At 36.8% G+C, this 15310-nt stretch overlaps 1 protein-coding gene and 1 long non-coding RNA gene across 5 annotated transcripts; one reads left to right on the plus strand and one right to left on the minus strand.

Annotated features, from left to right (window-relative positions):
- Positions 1-510: 510 nt before the first annotated feature.
- Positions 511-15107, minus strand: LOC116322882 (muscleblind-like protein 2a). Of its 4 annotated transcripts, XM_031743090.2 has the most exons (10): positions 14951-15107; positions 13084-13789; positions 10130-10294; positions 9821-10042; positions 9456-9710; positions 7974-8027; positions 7485-7644; positions 6155-6190; positions 5342-5436; positions 511-3205 (listed from the first exon to the last, which is right to left on the minus strand). In XM_031743090.2, the coding sequence occupies exons 2-10, from the start codon at positions 13255-13257 to the stop codon at positions 3191-3193; spliced, it is 1176 nt and encodes a 391-aa protein (XP_031598950.1). In that variant the 5' UTR covers positions 13258-13789; positions 14951-15107; the 3' UTR covers positions 511-3190. The 4 variants fall into 4 exon arrangements, with proteins under 4 accessions (XP_031598950.1, XP_031598952.1, XP_031598949.1 ...); XM_031743092.2 differs by lacking the exon at positions 7974-8027; XM_031743089.2 differs by lacking the exon at positions 5342-5436.
- On the plus strand, positions 3150-10917 carry LOC120433450. The gene is made up of 3 exons (XR_005608568.1): positions 3150-3251; positions 6011-6065; positions 10485-10917. It is a non-coding gene; the product is annotated as an uncharacterized LOC120433450 (long non-coding RNA).
- Positions 15108-15310: the final 203 nt, after the last annotated feature.

Below are 15310 nucleotides of genomic sequence, written 5' to 3' on the forward strand. Positions count from 1 at the left end.
AAACCGCCAGGTAAGTCTTTTTAATTGACTATTTTGGCTTTCATTAATAGTGATAAATTCCACAGGACAGCTGTTTGAGCAAAGGGTAACACAAAAACATGAAAATATGCTCACTGAGGATGACACGTGATTTCTACTGCTGATGCATTGCAAAATTAAACAGAGCTCACAGGATGGCATTTACACGACATTCATATATTTATTTATGTATATTTAATATCAGATTGTACACAATTTAGAATTTACAGGAACAAAAAATATCCACAAGAAATGTTTAATTATACACAATTATTTTTGGGGAAAATGTTTGCATTCAGAACAGGATGGATCCAAATAGCTGTCGCGTGACATCTTAACCAGAGGCTTCAGTGTTTAAATATGACAGATTGCAATAAAATGCTAGCCAACCCCACAAGCCAATCAATATCAGCCATTTCAGGTGTGGTTACAATCTGTAATAATGACCTCATGTTAGAAATGTGTGTATCTTAATTTAAGAGAAAGGTTCAGTGAAGTTTATTCTATTTATTAGACGACAAAGAAATCATAATTAGTGAACAAATACAGACTCAGTAATACACCAAAGGTAAGGCAAAGTTCACAGAAAGCCTGTCTTCTCAGTTGTCTGACTGTAGAAAAAGTGCTTAAGAGAAGTGTTTCCATCAGTCAGTCAGACCAAACATTCTTACTGTTCACATCGTTTTGACTGGGCGATCAAGATCTCAAACAACCTCTGTGTGCAGGTGGATCCATGACATTCAAACGTTTTGCCATAACGTAACACAAACATTCAAAAACATGCCTTTATTTTGAAAGTAAAATAAATAAGTGGGGAAATATTGTATGTCTAATAGCAGTCTAAACTTTTAAAGCAATTATATTTTGAAAGCCAAATACATTTTTAAGTTTGGTGCTCAACATGCAGAGGGAAGCCTTAACAAACACGAAACTAACATTTCAAAAGTTCTCTTTTATGCACTGTTTTACCCACAGTGTTTCACTATATAATAATAAAGTTAAATATCCAAGTTTGTAATCTAATTACTGTGAGGAGATACAGCTAATCTACCACCTACAAAAATACAGTTTTCATCACTGCAACTTGGGATTGCCCTCAGCAACAAATCAGACAATAAATGACAAACTACTGTTACACCATTATGAAAATTACTTCTTTTCTTTTTTGGAAAACATGTCCTGTACGATGCACTTTTGTACATAAAAATCAAACCTATGGCCTTGGTCATACAAAAGCTTGTTGTCCCTTACAGGTGACAAGGCAGCAAAAAGGATGAATTGCTTTAAGTTTCTCCTTTGTCCAACATCAATCCCTGGACACAAGACTGCTTTTAACAGGCTAACAGATCAAGGTCCTTTGAGAAACCCTCAGCAGACCTAAAGTAATTTTAATAAATTGCATTCATCACAAAATAAAAGAATACATGTTAAAACTATTTTTAACTAACGTTACACTAGTAAAATATGCAATTATGCTCGTAAATTCTATTGACATGTAAAACATCACAAGGAAAATATATAATGAAAAAGTGAAGAAATGCAAAACATTCAAGGAAAGGTTTCTATTTGTACACCTTGTTTGCAAAAGAGATAACTAAAATTCTAATAAAAGAAAGAAACAATATTTCTCTTAATCAGACACAATGCCCACCCTGTCTGCTGCTAGATAGTAGACAGCAATGAGTAACTGCATCATGCCGCGTCAATCTCTCATGACTACATGTCACCAAATGTTTGCCTCCTTAAATTCTACTTTACTACAAAAAGTATTTGACCCTTTTTGCTACTTTCTTGTCGTAAAAATGAAAGAAAATCAAATTAAATTGAAAATTAAACTGAATAACATACACATTAAAGCATCAGTGAAAACAAACTGTAAGCCTAACTAACAGGTCCACACACACAATACCACTGCATTTACATGGTATTGCAAAAACATGTAGATTTAATCCTAATGTATATGTCTTAAGTGGAATAGATTTACTGAGTGTTTTTCCACACAAACCTTTTAAAATATACTTAGTCATTGCATGCACAACTGTTTAGGCACTTGTAACCTTCAATTAATACAGTACTGACAAGTGACTGCAACATTAAGACTAACAGTTGAGACACTACTCAACACGCAACCCTCACAGGATCACAAGAGCTTTAGTTTGAATATGAGCAGCAGTAATTTCATACTCTTACTGAGCTGACTTTCATGGCTGTGGAGGCTATATCAACTTGAACAAGTGAAAAGTATTTACAGTTCCATCAGTGAGTCAGCAATTGTCTTGAGCAATAATGCACATTTACTAAAGAGGTGTTAAATTAGAAAAACAAAATTGCTTTGAACGGATAAAACATTTCATTTCTCTCAGAAAAGACAGAAAACAATCTGTATATGTAATGCAAAGGCACACCAGGAGGTGGAGCACTGATCCATTACTCTGGGTGAAGTATAGAGGGACTCAGAGCATTTTAAAGGGACATCCATAAACCTGCTGTTAGATTACATTTTTTTTATATACACAATGTTTTGTTAAGTTTAAAGTTAAATTAAGTGCTTTTCTCTTTGATTAAACGTTAAATCTGGCACTAGATGAGCAATCATTAACATCAAAAACAAAACTTTCTCAGTTTAAATAACACATTCAATAAAGAATATGATGATGATAAAACTGCAATATAATCTACAATATAGGACGCCTTTACACCTGACATTAACAGGTACTGTCTACAGACTGAGAAATGATTAAAATATTTACATTATTTAAAACATCTCTGTTGTTTACCGTCTCATTTAGTATTATGCCACTACTGCCAGTTTATTTCTCTGTAGCATCTGTTGTATTTAAGTTTGATTGGTGGCTAAATGCACCCATAACCCTATCAGAATTAGTTTAGATAACAAATAAATAATGCACATTGATTGTTGAAGGTGCATGTTAGCAGGTGCAAAGGCGTGTACAATAACAATCTCTCTGACACCTATCACAGTATAATGTAGAGGTTCATTATAACTGCATGTAATGTATCATCACAGATCAAATTAATGTCAGATAAAGTCGGAGATGTTATCCGCATGCAGCTTCTTGTATTTTGTGTGTATTGTTAACAGAATATTTACAGAACGGCTGCCCGGGACCCTTAACAGCAGCAACACAGCACTGGCTTCTGTTTCTGGCGATTACTTGAGGATGATCTGTTTCGGAGGCAAAGACAAGTCACTGAGTAGTTTCACACAACAGGTATACTGTACAATCGCCTTTGTTACAAGACAAAGATTATTAAGGAACTCACTCTTAAGTGATATGAAAATACAAAGTTTAAGTGAAATGAACTTTATCCTCTTAATATACAAAAAAAAAGATCACCACAAAATACTTTCCACAATCATGAAAAATGTCCACGACTTCAGCCTAACTTCAAAAGAAACATTATTTATTTATTTACACATTTTTAAAAATCAGTTTGGTCTAAAAAAAAACTTGCATAAAAACTGTTTCCTGCAATTTGATTTCTTAAGGACAAATGGGGCTTGACCTTGGAGCTAATTTAAGGTTAAAAGTTTTATTGATTTGCAAAAGTGATTTGGAACTGAAATTATAAGTTTTGATATTAAAAAAATGTGTTTAAACAATCAAATGAATTATTTTATACATTGAATAAATTGTTTTATGCCCTTTTTAAAATAAGATAAGATAACCTTTATTAGTCCCACATGTGGGAAATTTGTTTTCTTACAGCAGAAAGTGGACAGTGCAAAGTTACATAGAAAAATTAGAAGAAAAAACCCCCCCACTGGAATAAGATAAGAATAAGATACTGAAACAGTTTTTAAAAAAGTTTCAATTATTCATCAGCTTCAAACCCTTTTTTTCAGCGTCAGACTTTTGACAGTGATTTTGTGTTGTGGCCGTGTATCAAAGGAGAGCTGCACACGTAGACTAGTGATTGAAAGCTCCTGTGTCACGTTGGTTACAAGTTTAAAATGAGCATTTTGGCTGAAGATGGTCATTGCTCCTTCATGGGATGCTGCCGGCACTAGCCACAGTTTCAGATTGTGCTATAATGGACTACATTGATGGGTCAATATTTGAAACATATTGATATACATACAGGTGGGGAAAAAAAATTACCCCTACAACAAGGAATACTGTTATCTGATTGGGTGGTAGGTTGCAAAAAAGCTATGAACTCTGTAGAGAAATCTAAAAGTCACCTGTTCATTTCTGTACATTATATTGAAATTAGAATCCCCCCACCTTATTTAAACCTTTAAACCTTAATACATCTTTAACCTAATGTATATACGGAGTTCATAGCACCTGCAATATCAACATGTTACAAAAATTCACTAATCAATATAGTCAATCATAGGATAATCCAGGAAACCATGTTGGCTGTTGGCTGGTGCCGGCAGCATCCTGTAAAGGAGCGATGGCCATCTTCCATCAAAATGCTCATTTTAAACTTGTAACAAATGTGACACAGAAGCTGTCAATCATTAGTCTACACCCCACCTCTCCCCCTTGATACATGCCCACAACACAAAATCGGGGTTAAAAATCGGAAACTGAAAAAATTAGATTTGAAATAAAAAAATACATGAAAACTCTAACAAAATAAATTTACAAAAATGCATGAAAACAAATTTATTCAAAATAAAATAATTCTTTTGTTTTTTTTAACAGTTTTTTTTAAAAATATCAAAACTTAGAATTTCAGTTTCAAAAGACTTTTTCAAATGAATAAAACTTCTCCACACTTTCATGTCAGTGGTCATGACAAAGTTTAAATACTAATTTATTCGTATGTGCATATGACTTCATTCATTAAACATTAAAAAGGGACAACAGTAGTCAAAGTAAAGAATACCAAATATTTTAGATTTATTCTGCCAATCGTAATATTAAATGTTTCAAAGTAGCCAATTGAGAAAATGTGAATAATATTTTTTATTATACGAATAATAAAAATCTTATGTTAAAACGTGGCACACAGAAAGTCAGCATTAACCAATATCATGAACTGTATGGTTAAGTCCTGTATACTGTAGCTTGTGTTGGAAAAGACACTGACATCAACCAAAGCATAAAACATGCAATAGAGAATATAAGCGACACCACAGTTTGCAGATGGAAGAGCTAGAAATATGTTTTGTCTCTAAAGGAAAGGATGAGATGCAGCCTAGTTGGCCTACGAGGTACACGAAAGCTTAATGCTGCAATGCAAGCCGGGCATCTCTACGCTGATGAAGCAACTCCCCTGATTGAAAGATGAAGCACTTATTTAGAGCTCAAGGATTTATGACAGAAAGCTTTAAAAAGGAGCAAACCTGATTGGTTGGTGCTGTTGCTGCGTAGGGGACACTTGTGGCGGGAGTAGTTGCTGCAGAGACAGTAGCAGGCGTAGCACTGTACATCATGGGGACTTTTTCAGGAAGGGAACCATGAAAGCAATGAAAAGGGAGGTGGAGCATTATGGTAACCATAGCAATGTATCTCTCTCTCTTGCCAAGCAAATATAAAATGACATTAGCAGCAAGCCATCATTGGGTTAGGCCAGCAGATGGCATGTGATCACACAGCAAAGCGAGACAGCAGGGGAAAAACATAAAAGGAGGGTTGATAAGAGATAAAATTAGGAAATCTGTCCATAATCTGGCATCCCACAAGACATGGCATGTAAACTATGCCACCAGAGGTGATCAATGTGTTTGTTGTTGTTGTTGTTGTTGTTTTTTTTAAATACAACATTTACAGAGTTTTGCTATTAATGCAAAACATTAAAGAGCATAAACTATGAGGTAAATCTATGGGATGCTGATCAAATTTCCTAATCACAATCCAGAATAAACCAAAAGTGCTTACATTTCTTTACTGTGCTTTGATTATTTAAAATAATTTTACAAGCATATACAGGGCTCTGATCAGAAAGGCAAAAAATGAAACATAAAGCTAAAAATGTTTACTAAGAAACTAAAATAATGTCCTGTTATTTCCAGTTGTGGCTCTCATGCAGTTTCCTGATTCAAAGTGTTGATTTCTCATCTGTTAATAGTAAGTATACTCTACCTTATCCAGACAAAGTAATGTATTCTTTACTACAAAAGGACATGGTTAAAGAAGAACACGGAGGAGCCACCTACCAATGCCGTTAGCTGTAGTCATGCACAACACAGAACCTGTGTGATTTACAGGTGAAAAAAGAAAAGGTCTTTAACAAAATCGACATACATTAATATGGTCAATACTGGTGTAAGCCCACATAAACAGATCTTTACTTTATTAAACAGGCCCATTGTGTTAATGCAGCATTGTTTTGTTCTGATGGATACAAGCTGAGTAACACACTCCATCTACAAAACAGGCGCATTAACGTAGAATACATTTAAGAGAAATTTCTGCAAGCAAACAGACCTTTTCAAACCAGACATTTACACTGGTCGCATTAGGTGAGGTGTAGGTGTATGAAGAGAAATTTGCCTCAAAAGGGTTACAAATGTGTACAGTATGACACACGAGAGCCCCCCCAAAAGAAAACACAGGAAGCCCAGATATCCCGATTTTACACCAGGACATGAACACAGCTTATAAATATGGATCTGTGCGAAGCTGACAGTGTGAAATATGTCTCAAAAGCCCACATGTGCATGCGATGTGATCTGTGCATATCAGGAGATTAGTTCACATGGTTTTGTAAGTGAGCGAGAGGGATGTTACGTGTAGTTTTAGACATTTGTATACACAGAAAATTATCCGATTCGTGAAGCTGAACTTAACAAACTGTGCGTAAATGATCAGTATTTAGTCAGGTTTAAATATTCGCATTTGTAAAATAGCTTTACGTGTGGTCAAATTGCTTTGTATAGGTGCGTGGATAGGAGCACACATTTGTGAGTCCTCAAAAGTTACACACAAATCACTGCACACATTTGTCAATCTTAGTTTACACTTGTGTATCATACTGTACACATTTGTAATTCTTTGAGGCAAATTTCTCCCCATATAGGTGTGTCTATGACCATGACTTGCCAACTGACATATAGCACACTTGTTGCCTTGAAGAACCCGCCCTGGTTGTTAAGAGGTCATCAATTTGTGTTGTAACCACTGCTTCAATCTTTAATAGTTCACTGGTTCTACTGGAGTAACTGAGAGCAACTGTTTTTCATAACAATCTTACTTTTCTTAATATGAGTTTAACAAAGTTTAATTATAAGCTATGATAAAGCCAAGAATCTTGCAGTGACATGTCAAAAACTTGTTAGTGTAAGGATTAAGAGTCACACCCTTTTTTGAAAGCTTTGATATAATAGACCTGTTCACAAGGAGTGCTGCTGATCCCTGCAAATGTCTTTAGTTAAGTAAGAGCAATACATGTGTGATATTTGTGAACAATATCTAATCCCAATAAGCACTGAGACAGACATGAAAATCTAGTTTAGCCATGAATTCATAGCAAGTTTGGAGGCTCACCTGTGGGATAAAATGCTGCAGTGGGCTGCTGCAGAGTCTGTGAGCTGGCCAGAGCCTGCTGGTAGTGCAACAAACTGGGGCTGAGGAGAGCGCTGGCCCAGCTGCTCTTCTCAAGAACTGGTCTCTTTGGTAGGGGTTGCAGAACACTATGGGGAAAGGCCTGCAAAGTGACAAGAGGCAATAAGACACTTCCCATATTTCTCTTACGCACACCTTTAAAAGGATATGTTAGTATTTATCTTTAAAAAAAATGATACACATGACTAAAATATAAAGATGACACAATGAAAAAAACTACCACAGATATGACTGGAGTAATGCATTTACCAAAACTTATTTGACAACTTGAGCACTTAAAAATACCCATGCTGACAGATCATGTACACAAGGGCAATATCAGACTTGAAGAAGCCGTAAACCCCAATGACAAAAATGAAAAGTTCTCACAGTACAATTAATAGCTACATGCAAAGCAAAAGGTGAAAGTACCAGGTCTACAGTTGCCTCGAGGGGTCGCTTCATTGCTTTGGCAGTCGACTGAGTCTTTTAATAGCAGGCAGCGAGCACATGATGGCAGTGGGCCAATGGGATTCAAGCGTATTAACATACAGGTAACAGCAAGCAGAGGTGCATCATGGAGGACAGCATTGTGGATAGGTGAGAAGGGGAAAACAAAACAAAAATAACCTGAATGTAGTATACCACATAAAACACAATATTCATGCACAGTAAGGACACATTAAACTAAAGATTCCTTAATTAGTAGGTCAACATGTACAGTTAATGAATCATTTTGGCAACAAAGAATTATAATAACAAGGGTGTAATAGCCTTAAACTATACGTCAAGTTTGAGAACAATGCTTAAAATGAAAGAAAAAAAAGTTTGTTAATTTTAATCAAAATATTAACACAACCTACTATGAACACAACAGGATTTTGGAACACATACGCTGGTTTTATGACTTCAAGTGCAGGATACTGATATAATGCACAGCAAGCACTGAACAGTTTCATAATTAAATGAAAGATGGCTTGGTTTTATGAAGGTAGCAAAGGCAGTACCACAAATCAAAAGCTAAAACAACCATGCACCTGATGTCATAAAGCACAGTATGTGGAGCTCCATTTACTGCATTCATACTAAAGCTTTTGGGTGAATTACAGACATCTCCTTAACTTGTACAGTACATAAAAACAACTAACAACTTAAACTACAACTAACAACTTAAACTACAACCTAAATAAAAATGTATGGAAAAGAATTAACCATACAAGATGATGTATGCTAGACATGATTTTTAAGTAGAATGGAGGCCAAAGAAGCATAATTTAGTGAGCCAATGTGGCTTTAATATTGCACTAAAGAAAAGTTAATAGAAATTGTGAGAAGCCTGATTGTGCATTACATTTAAAGGTTATTTAATGCTACTTAATGACGCAATTTAAAAACAAGCCAAGAAAAATTGTAGCTGTAAGACTTAATGAAGAGGATCATTTTAAAATTGCTCAGACTATGTAACAGATCTGTCTGTTTTATGCACTGCTTTATGCAGCTCAGTCCATCAGGGACATTTCTCAGTTAGCTTAAACATCTGATGCATCTGATGCATGCCCCAAAGTAGGCAGTGTATAACCCTCAATGGGCCTTATATATAAGGCCATAAATCTGTGACAGAGAGGAAGGTGTCAGACTGAGCTGTCTTAAGTTTTACATAGGAAATCAATATTGTGTCCTTTAAGTTTTATCCCTTATAAAAAAGGTTTTATTAAAAAATACTGATGCTTTTCTTTGATATTAAACTATTTCAGGAGTTGCTGCTTAAAGTTTTGAGAGGAGATTCTATTCAACTGCACTGAACGTACCATTACACATGCTTACAAATATGCAGCGCTCCACATTCAGCAATTTCATAGACAGAACAATGATGAACACTTTATCAGTCATCAGAAGGATAACACTCTGACTTACCACAGCTGCAGCTGCGGCCTGTGCTGCCACTGCCGTCTGATTGACTTGTTGTTGACTGGATTTGATTTTGGCCTGCAAGTGTGCAGGCGGGTGAAAATACTTGCACTTCTCCCTGGAACAGCGACTCTTGATGTAGTCCATGCAAACAGTGACAGTGTTATCCATGGTGTCAATCATTGGGCTGTCACTGGGATGAGCAAAGCGGCAATCTGTCTCCCCTCTTGCACAGCTTCCTCGCTGAAACTCACGACACACCTGAGAGGAGCAAGAGGAGTTCAGCTTTTAAACGTGTAGCTCGATTATGTGAAACCGCACAAGCGCTAATGTATTTTCATGTGAAGTCACACCTTGGTGTGCATGAATACCTCTAGTCTGTCTGAACGCTGAAGCTTCTGTGAGGGAGAAGAAGAGGAAGAGGAGGAGGAAGAGGAGGAGCACTGGACTGAGACAGGTGAGCTCCCTGGAACAAGAACCGGAGTGCTGGAGAGGATGTCTGAAGGAATGAGGCTCATTCCATGGCTTAATGGTGTCATGTATGAACCATAACCGAGACCAGCGTTTGTGCCAAGTCCCTGCGTAAATGTTGGCTATGAGGAAAGAGCATACATATTACATGTGAGACCAACAGCATCACATCACACTGACTTAAAATTCCTCCTGAACCAGGACTTTACCACAGGCTGCAGGCTGGGTCCAGGGATCATGAGCTGCATCTGCTGGGCAAACACAGCTGCTGCAGTCTTCTGCTGGATGAGGTTGTTGCGCCCATTTATCTCTAACTGGGTTTTTAAGTGTGAAGGTGGATGAAGGTACTTGCAGTTTTCTCTTGAGCATCTGCCCTGCATTCAGAGAAAATATAAAGTGAAATAGAAGCATTCTCATTCATATTATAAAGAAATTTTACAATATGATAGAATAAAAATGTTGCTGAATCAAAAGACTGAGAAAAAAATAAATGTTTTGTTTTCATCAAAATCCTGTAAGATTGTCTCAAAGAAACGTAATCGTCAACATGTTTTTTCTCCACAGCTCTCCCACTCAGGCTCCACTGTCAGCGGTGCTGTGTTGCATGATGTGACAGCTAGTCGTGGCTAGAATAAAGCATTTTACATTGCAATGATGGATGTCAAAATGTTCTTGAGTCAGGCACAAGACTTTACTTGTAGTGCAGACAGTTAGTGTTGAAAAATGCAAAAGAATAAACTGTTGCAGATTATGTGTTGCATTACATCCTTTATTTAGACTCTCACAGATCAGCTCAGAGCTGGTACTCAGAAGTGTTAATCAGCGGGTTAAATGATTTTTCCCATGAAAATTTCACAGACTACACAATTCTCAATCCTACCCGACCCACCTACTATCTAAAATCATTCACTGCATAGTCACTGAACATCAGCTTTGAATGCAACACTTGTGCAGCATATATTGTGCATTAAAACATGCATTGGCTAATTACACAGGGTTTTTTTTAAACTCATTTAGCCTTAACGGTAGTATATTTCAGCAGTTTATTTTTAAGCCTAAATATAAAACCTGAAAAACCCTTTATTTATTTATTTTACCCTCAATATGAGCCAATCAAAGCCATTCCTGAGATCCCAGAGATGAGCGTTCACTCTCCTATATATTTAAGTTCTCAGACTCATGTCTGCTCATCTGACATTCATATATATATATATATATGTATATATATGTTCTGAATACTGGTTATTAATCTGTCTTATCTATAAAGAAAAAAGGTAGGTACCAAAGAGTGTGCACATTCTTCAGTATGATGACATTAATTGTGTTAGGATTCACTGGTGAATGGGAAAGTTAACAGTAATTGTTTTGACATGTCCTACACTACAACCCTGAATTGAACAAAAATCGTATGGCAACAATGTCAGCAGGAAAGCCAACAGAAAAATAAGAGGAAAGCATGTCTCTGAACGGCTAGCTCTCACTAAGCAAACAAGGGCTCAATACTACAAAACATCATTGTAAACTTTGACATAGTTAGACAGAGTTCCTAAAAATTGGAAAAGCACAGCTTGACATTCATTCTCGAAATTCCAGTAGAAACTCTATACTCCCCTTAACTCCCCCTGTTGAAAAAACATTTTAGTCTGGCTCTGAGCAAACTGCACATTTTATTTAGAGCAATGAATGAACATTTGTTAGAAAATCTTCAGCTAATTTGACAAATAAAAATCCTAAATAAGGCATTTTAGGGTATCCTTTATCTCATGTAACAGTAAATTAAGTAGTTTTGAAAATATTTGCTTGTTGGTCAAATAAAACAAGCATTTTATTTGTGGACAGGACAATCAGTTTAGATCATTTTTATATGTGAATATAATTTATTTCTACTCTTTCTCTTTCTTTCTTCTTATTCAAATCCAGGTTATTATAATTATGATAATTAAATTTCCATATTAATCAATATGAAGGAAATGCAGATAGTTGCAGTTGTATCTTTTCTTTTCAGAGCAGAGATCTGTTCTCACCTTAATATTTTATGAGCAAAATGTAATACAATCTTTTACAAAGGAAATTATAGATTTCTGCCCTACTACTTTGCAGTAAAATAAATATTATGGAAACCTCTAATCACTTTGATAAGTTGAAAAGTGCTTGGTGCCACTTATCTTCAACATAAAGCCAATGTCTGAACTAATAAACCCGCCTTTCAGATATGCACCCCATTAATCTGTTGTTCCATTATTCTGTTGGCATCTGAATGTGTCAATTAGTTTTCTGAATGAAGACCCTGGTCGCTTTTTTAGCCAGCAGGCTGGACCTACCATACCAAGGAGGGATGATTAGTTTATGAAAAAGGATGACGGACTGCAGAGTGGTGCAGCTCACTGACAGTCATAATAATCAAGATGAACAATAAATGTTTTTATATGAAGGAATGAAGTAGATTCATTCTATTAATGCATTCAGGCCCATGTCCACGGGAGTTACAGGCGAGCTATGTATAAACTTGTAGCAAGTCGGTAAGGAGATGAGTCAACATGAGGACAGTCCTGGAGGCAAAGCTGGATTTTGGTGTGATGGTGAATGTGTGAGAGTGGATTAAGGATGCCCCCACCTCATTCAGGGCAACTGAGCAAGCAGGAGAATAAACTGACTGTAATCCATCTGGCTGCCAGATTTTTTTTCTTCTTCTATCACCTAAATCATCTGGATAAGTGATTAGATTTTACCGTACAGTCTTTGGGAAATAGTGGTATTACCTATGATTTCACAAATAGTAGAGCAATATGGGAAATGAGGCTGGATGCTTGGGGCGGTTAATGCACTGAGGGGCTCTGAGAATTCAATATTCAACTTAAACCTGACTATACAACAGTGACGCTAACAGTTGTTTTCTCTATTATCACCACTTAACATGGGAAATGAGTATGTTTGAATTTTTTCTACCCCAAGAAATAATTATTTTTCTTTCACTTTTATGAACTAATAACTGACACGTACTTCCAGCACTACATTATTAAACATATGAGTAACTTACACAATTACACTGTTAGCAAACAACAACAAAATCCAGTTTTCCATTTAGTCTTATTTTACTTTCATACTTCTTTATACAGGGGCATTATTTTCTGACACTTAATAGAAGATCATTAATATGTCTTACCTTCAATGAGTCAAAGCAGGCAATAACTCTTCCATTTTCAATTTGGCAGCTCTTTGACGGATGAGCAAATTTGCATTCCTCATCAGTGCGTGAACAGTTTCCTCGCTGAAACTGTCGACAAACTTCCAGAGTTAGCCATTTTGTGTCTCTCGCTGAAGAAATATTTAACGCCATGTCCAAAAGTTTTAACTTTAAAGCAACTTTTAAAAGTCACTCTTATTGTTGAAAGACTAATTCACCAGAAGCTGTAGCTTAATCGCAGCTTTTAGCTCTGAATACAGTCCTCTCCTCTGTTAAAACAACCAGATGACTCCCCCATCCGAAGGAGCAGAACAATCAGATGACTAGCCAATCAAAGAAAAATTATCCTCGAAACAAGAACAACTGTGTTTTTTACAGCAAGAGACTGCAGTGCATACTCCACAGCCGAGAACGCCCACAGAGATTGAACAATGATCTCAACACAGGATTGTTACTCTGTCGTATGTGCGCTGGTCAGTAGCCTCCGTCTTGTTATCCTCTATTTTATGGCTCATTCTCATTCTTTTAGGTGCTGAAAGTGTGCAAACCAGCGACAAGGGCTTGAGCTGAGGTATCCTGTGTTGGTGCATGAGACAGCAACTTAAAAAAGAAGCGAGGGGCAGCAATGTACATGAACCAACTTCAGGTCGGAGATATCTTCTCAAAGGCACTTTCTGTTTGTGATCTGAAAGAAAAAAAAGTTAATTGTGATTATGGTATCATTAGTCTGTTCAGTGGGCATATTAAGATACGTTAAGATGTTAAGTAAAATATGAGAACAAACTCCCCACAGAAAGGCAGGTTCAAACCCAGGACCTTCTAGCAGTGAGGTAACCACTGCACCGACATGCCACCATGACGATAGCGCAGAGCAGACAGTTCATATTGTTAGAATTCCTCTGTAAGTAATAAAAGTTCAGCTCATACAAAGCTGTCAGCCCTTTATCAAGAAAAGAGACTTTGCACACACCTGCAAACCACTCACCACCTCACATCTGTTCCTCTCTTTATTTAAAGCCATTAGTCTGCCTCCTCTATAAACTGAATTACAATGAAGTGGCAGATGCCATCCATTTAAACTCATACAACTACACAAAATAGGTTTGAATCAGCAAAGCACAGGTCATACATTTTGCAATCAGGCATAAAAAATCTGTTTATCTTTCACCATGGAGCTCCTTCTCATCATTTTGTGGGAAATCCAAGGGGAATACAGATGTTTTATGCCTACACATTTCACTCTTCTCCAAGTTATGCTGCCTAAATAAAAGCATTAGCATTTTATAAAGACACCAGATCACACAATCAGAGTTTTGCTGCAACAGCACACACGGTTATGACACATTTGCACCAAGGTTTGTTCATCAGGATCCATTAATTACACTTTACAAGAGTCATACAGTTATTGCAGCCACTTCATTTTTTTCTACTTCTCTATATACTGCTAAGCTGGTTGGGAGTCAAACACAAACTGCGTAGTCAGACCTGCAACTACACAGGAAGTTGCTGAGCAGACAGAAAAGGTGGACAACTCATGAGCTGATTAAATCTGCATGATTTGATTTTTTTTATCCTACTGAGATCAACTAAAGCTATCAGTAAATACTGTACTCCAAAAGCTGTTTTGCTCTGCTGCTCTTCCTTTTCTTTTGCAGCAACCCTTGGTCTAACAGTACGCTGCAGCAAATTCCTTTAGGCGCAAGTCAGGAAACAGAGCAGGAAAACCGACCTCTCTCACTTCATTCGGCACTAAAATGCTTGTTCTTGTTTCCTGGAATCTAGGCTGGAGACACAACTTTCAAGCTGCTGACTTCTAAATATACTGACAAGAAAAAACAACTCTTACCCTTCTTTCTGTCCCATGGATTCAGTGACTAAAGATTTTCTCTTCACAGCAAGAAAAACAGACTCTCTGCCAGGCTCTGACTAAAACATTTCCAGCCACCCCCTTCCTGTCTGGGAGCTGGCCTCTGGGAAGACCCTCCCAGTTAGAAATTGTCCAATAGGGAACAAGAATCTGATCTGCCATGTGAAACTTCCTGTTGACCATTTATTTATGATTACAATCTGATTACTTAGAGAACGTGGAGTTCAACACTTGATCCATGCCTCCAGAGTTTGCTGCTGCAGGGATGAACAATGATGCATGTGAAATAAATTATTTTTTAAGCTTGCACAAAGCTTCTGCATAAACCTGACCACAGAG

This window comes from Oreochromis aureus, linkage group 16 (assembly GCF_013358895.1).
Source record: "Oreochromis aureus strain Israel breed Guangdong linkage group 16, ZZ_aureus, whole genome shotgun sequence".
In the NCBI taxonomy this organism is placed as follows: Eukaryota; Metazoa; Chordata; class Actinopteri; order Cichliformes; family Cichlidae; genus Oreochromis; species Oreochromis aureus.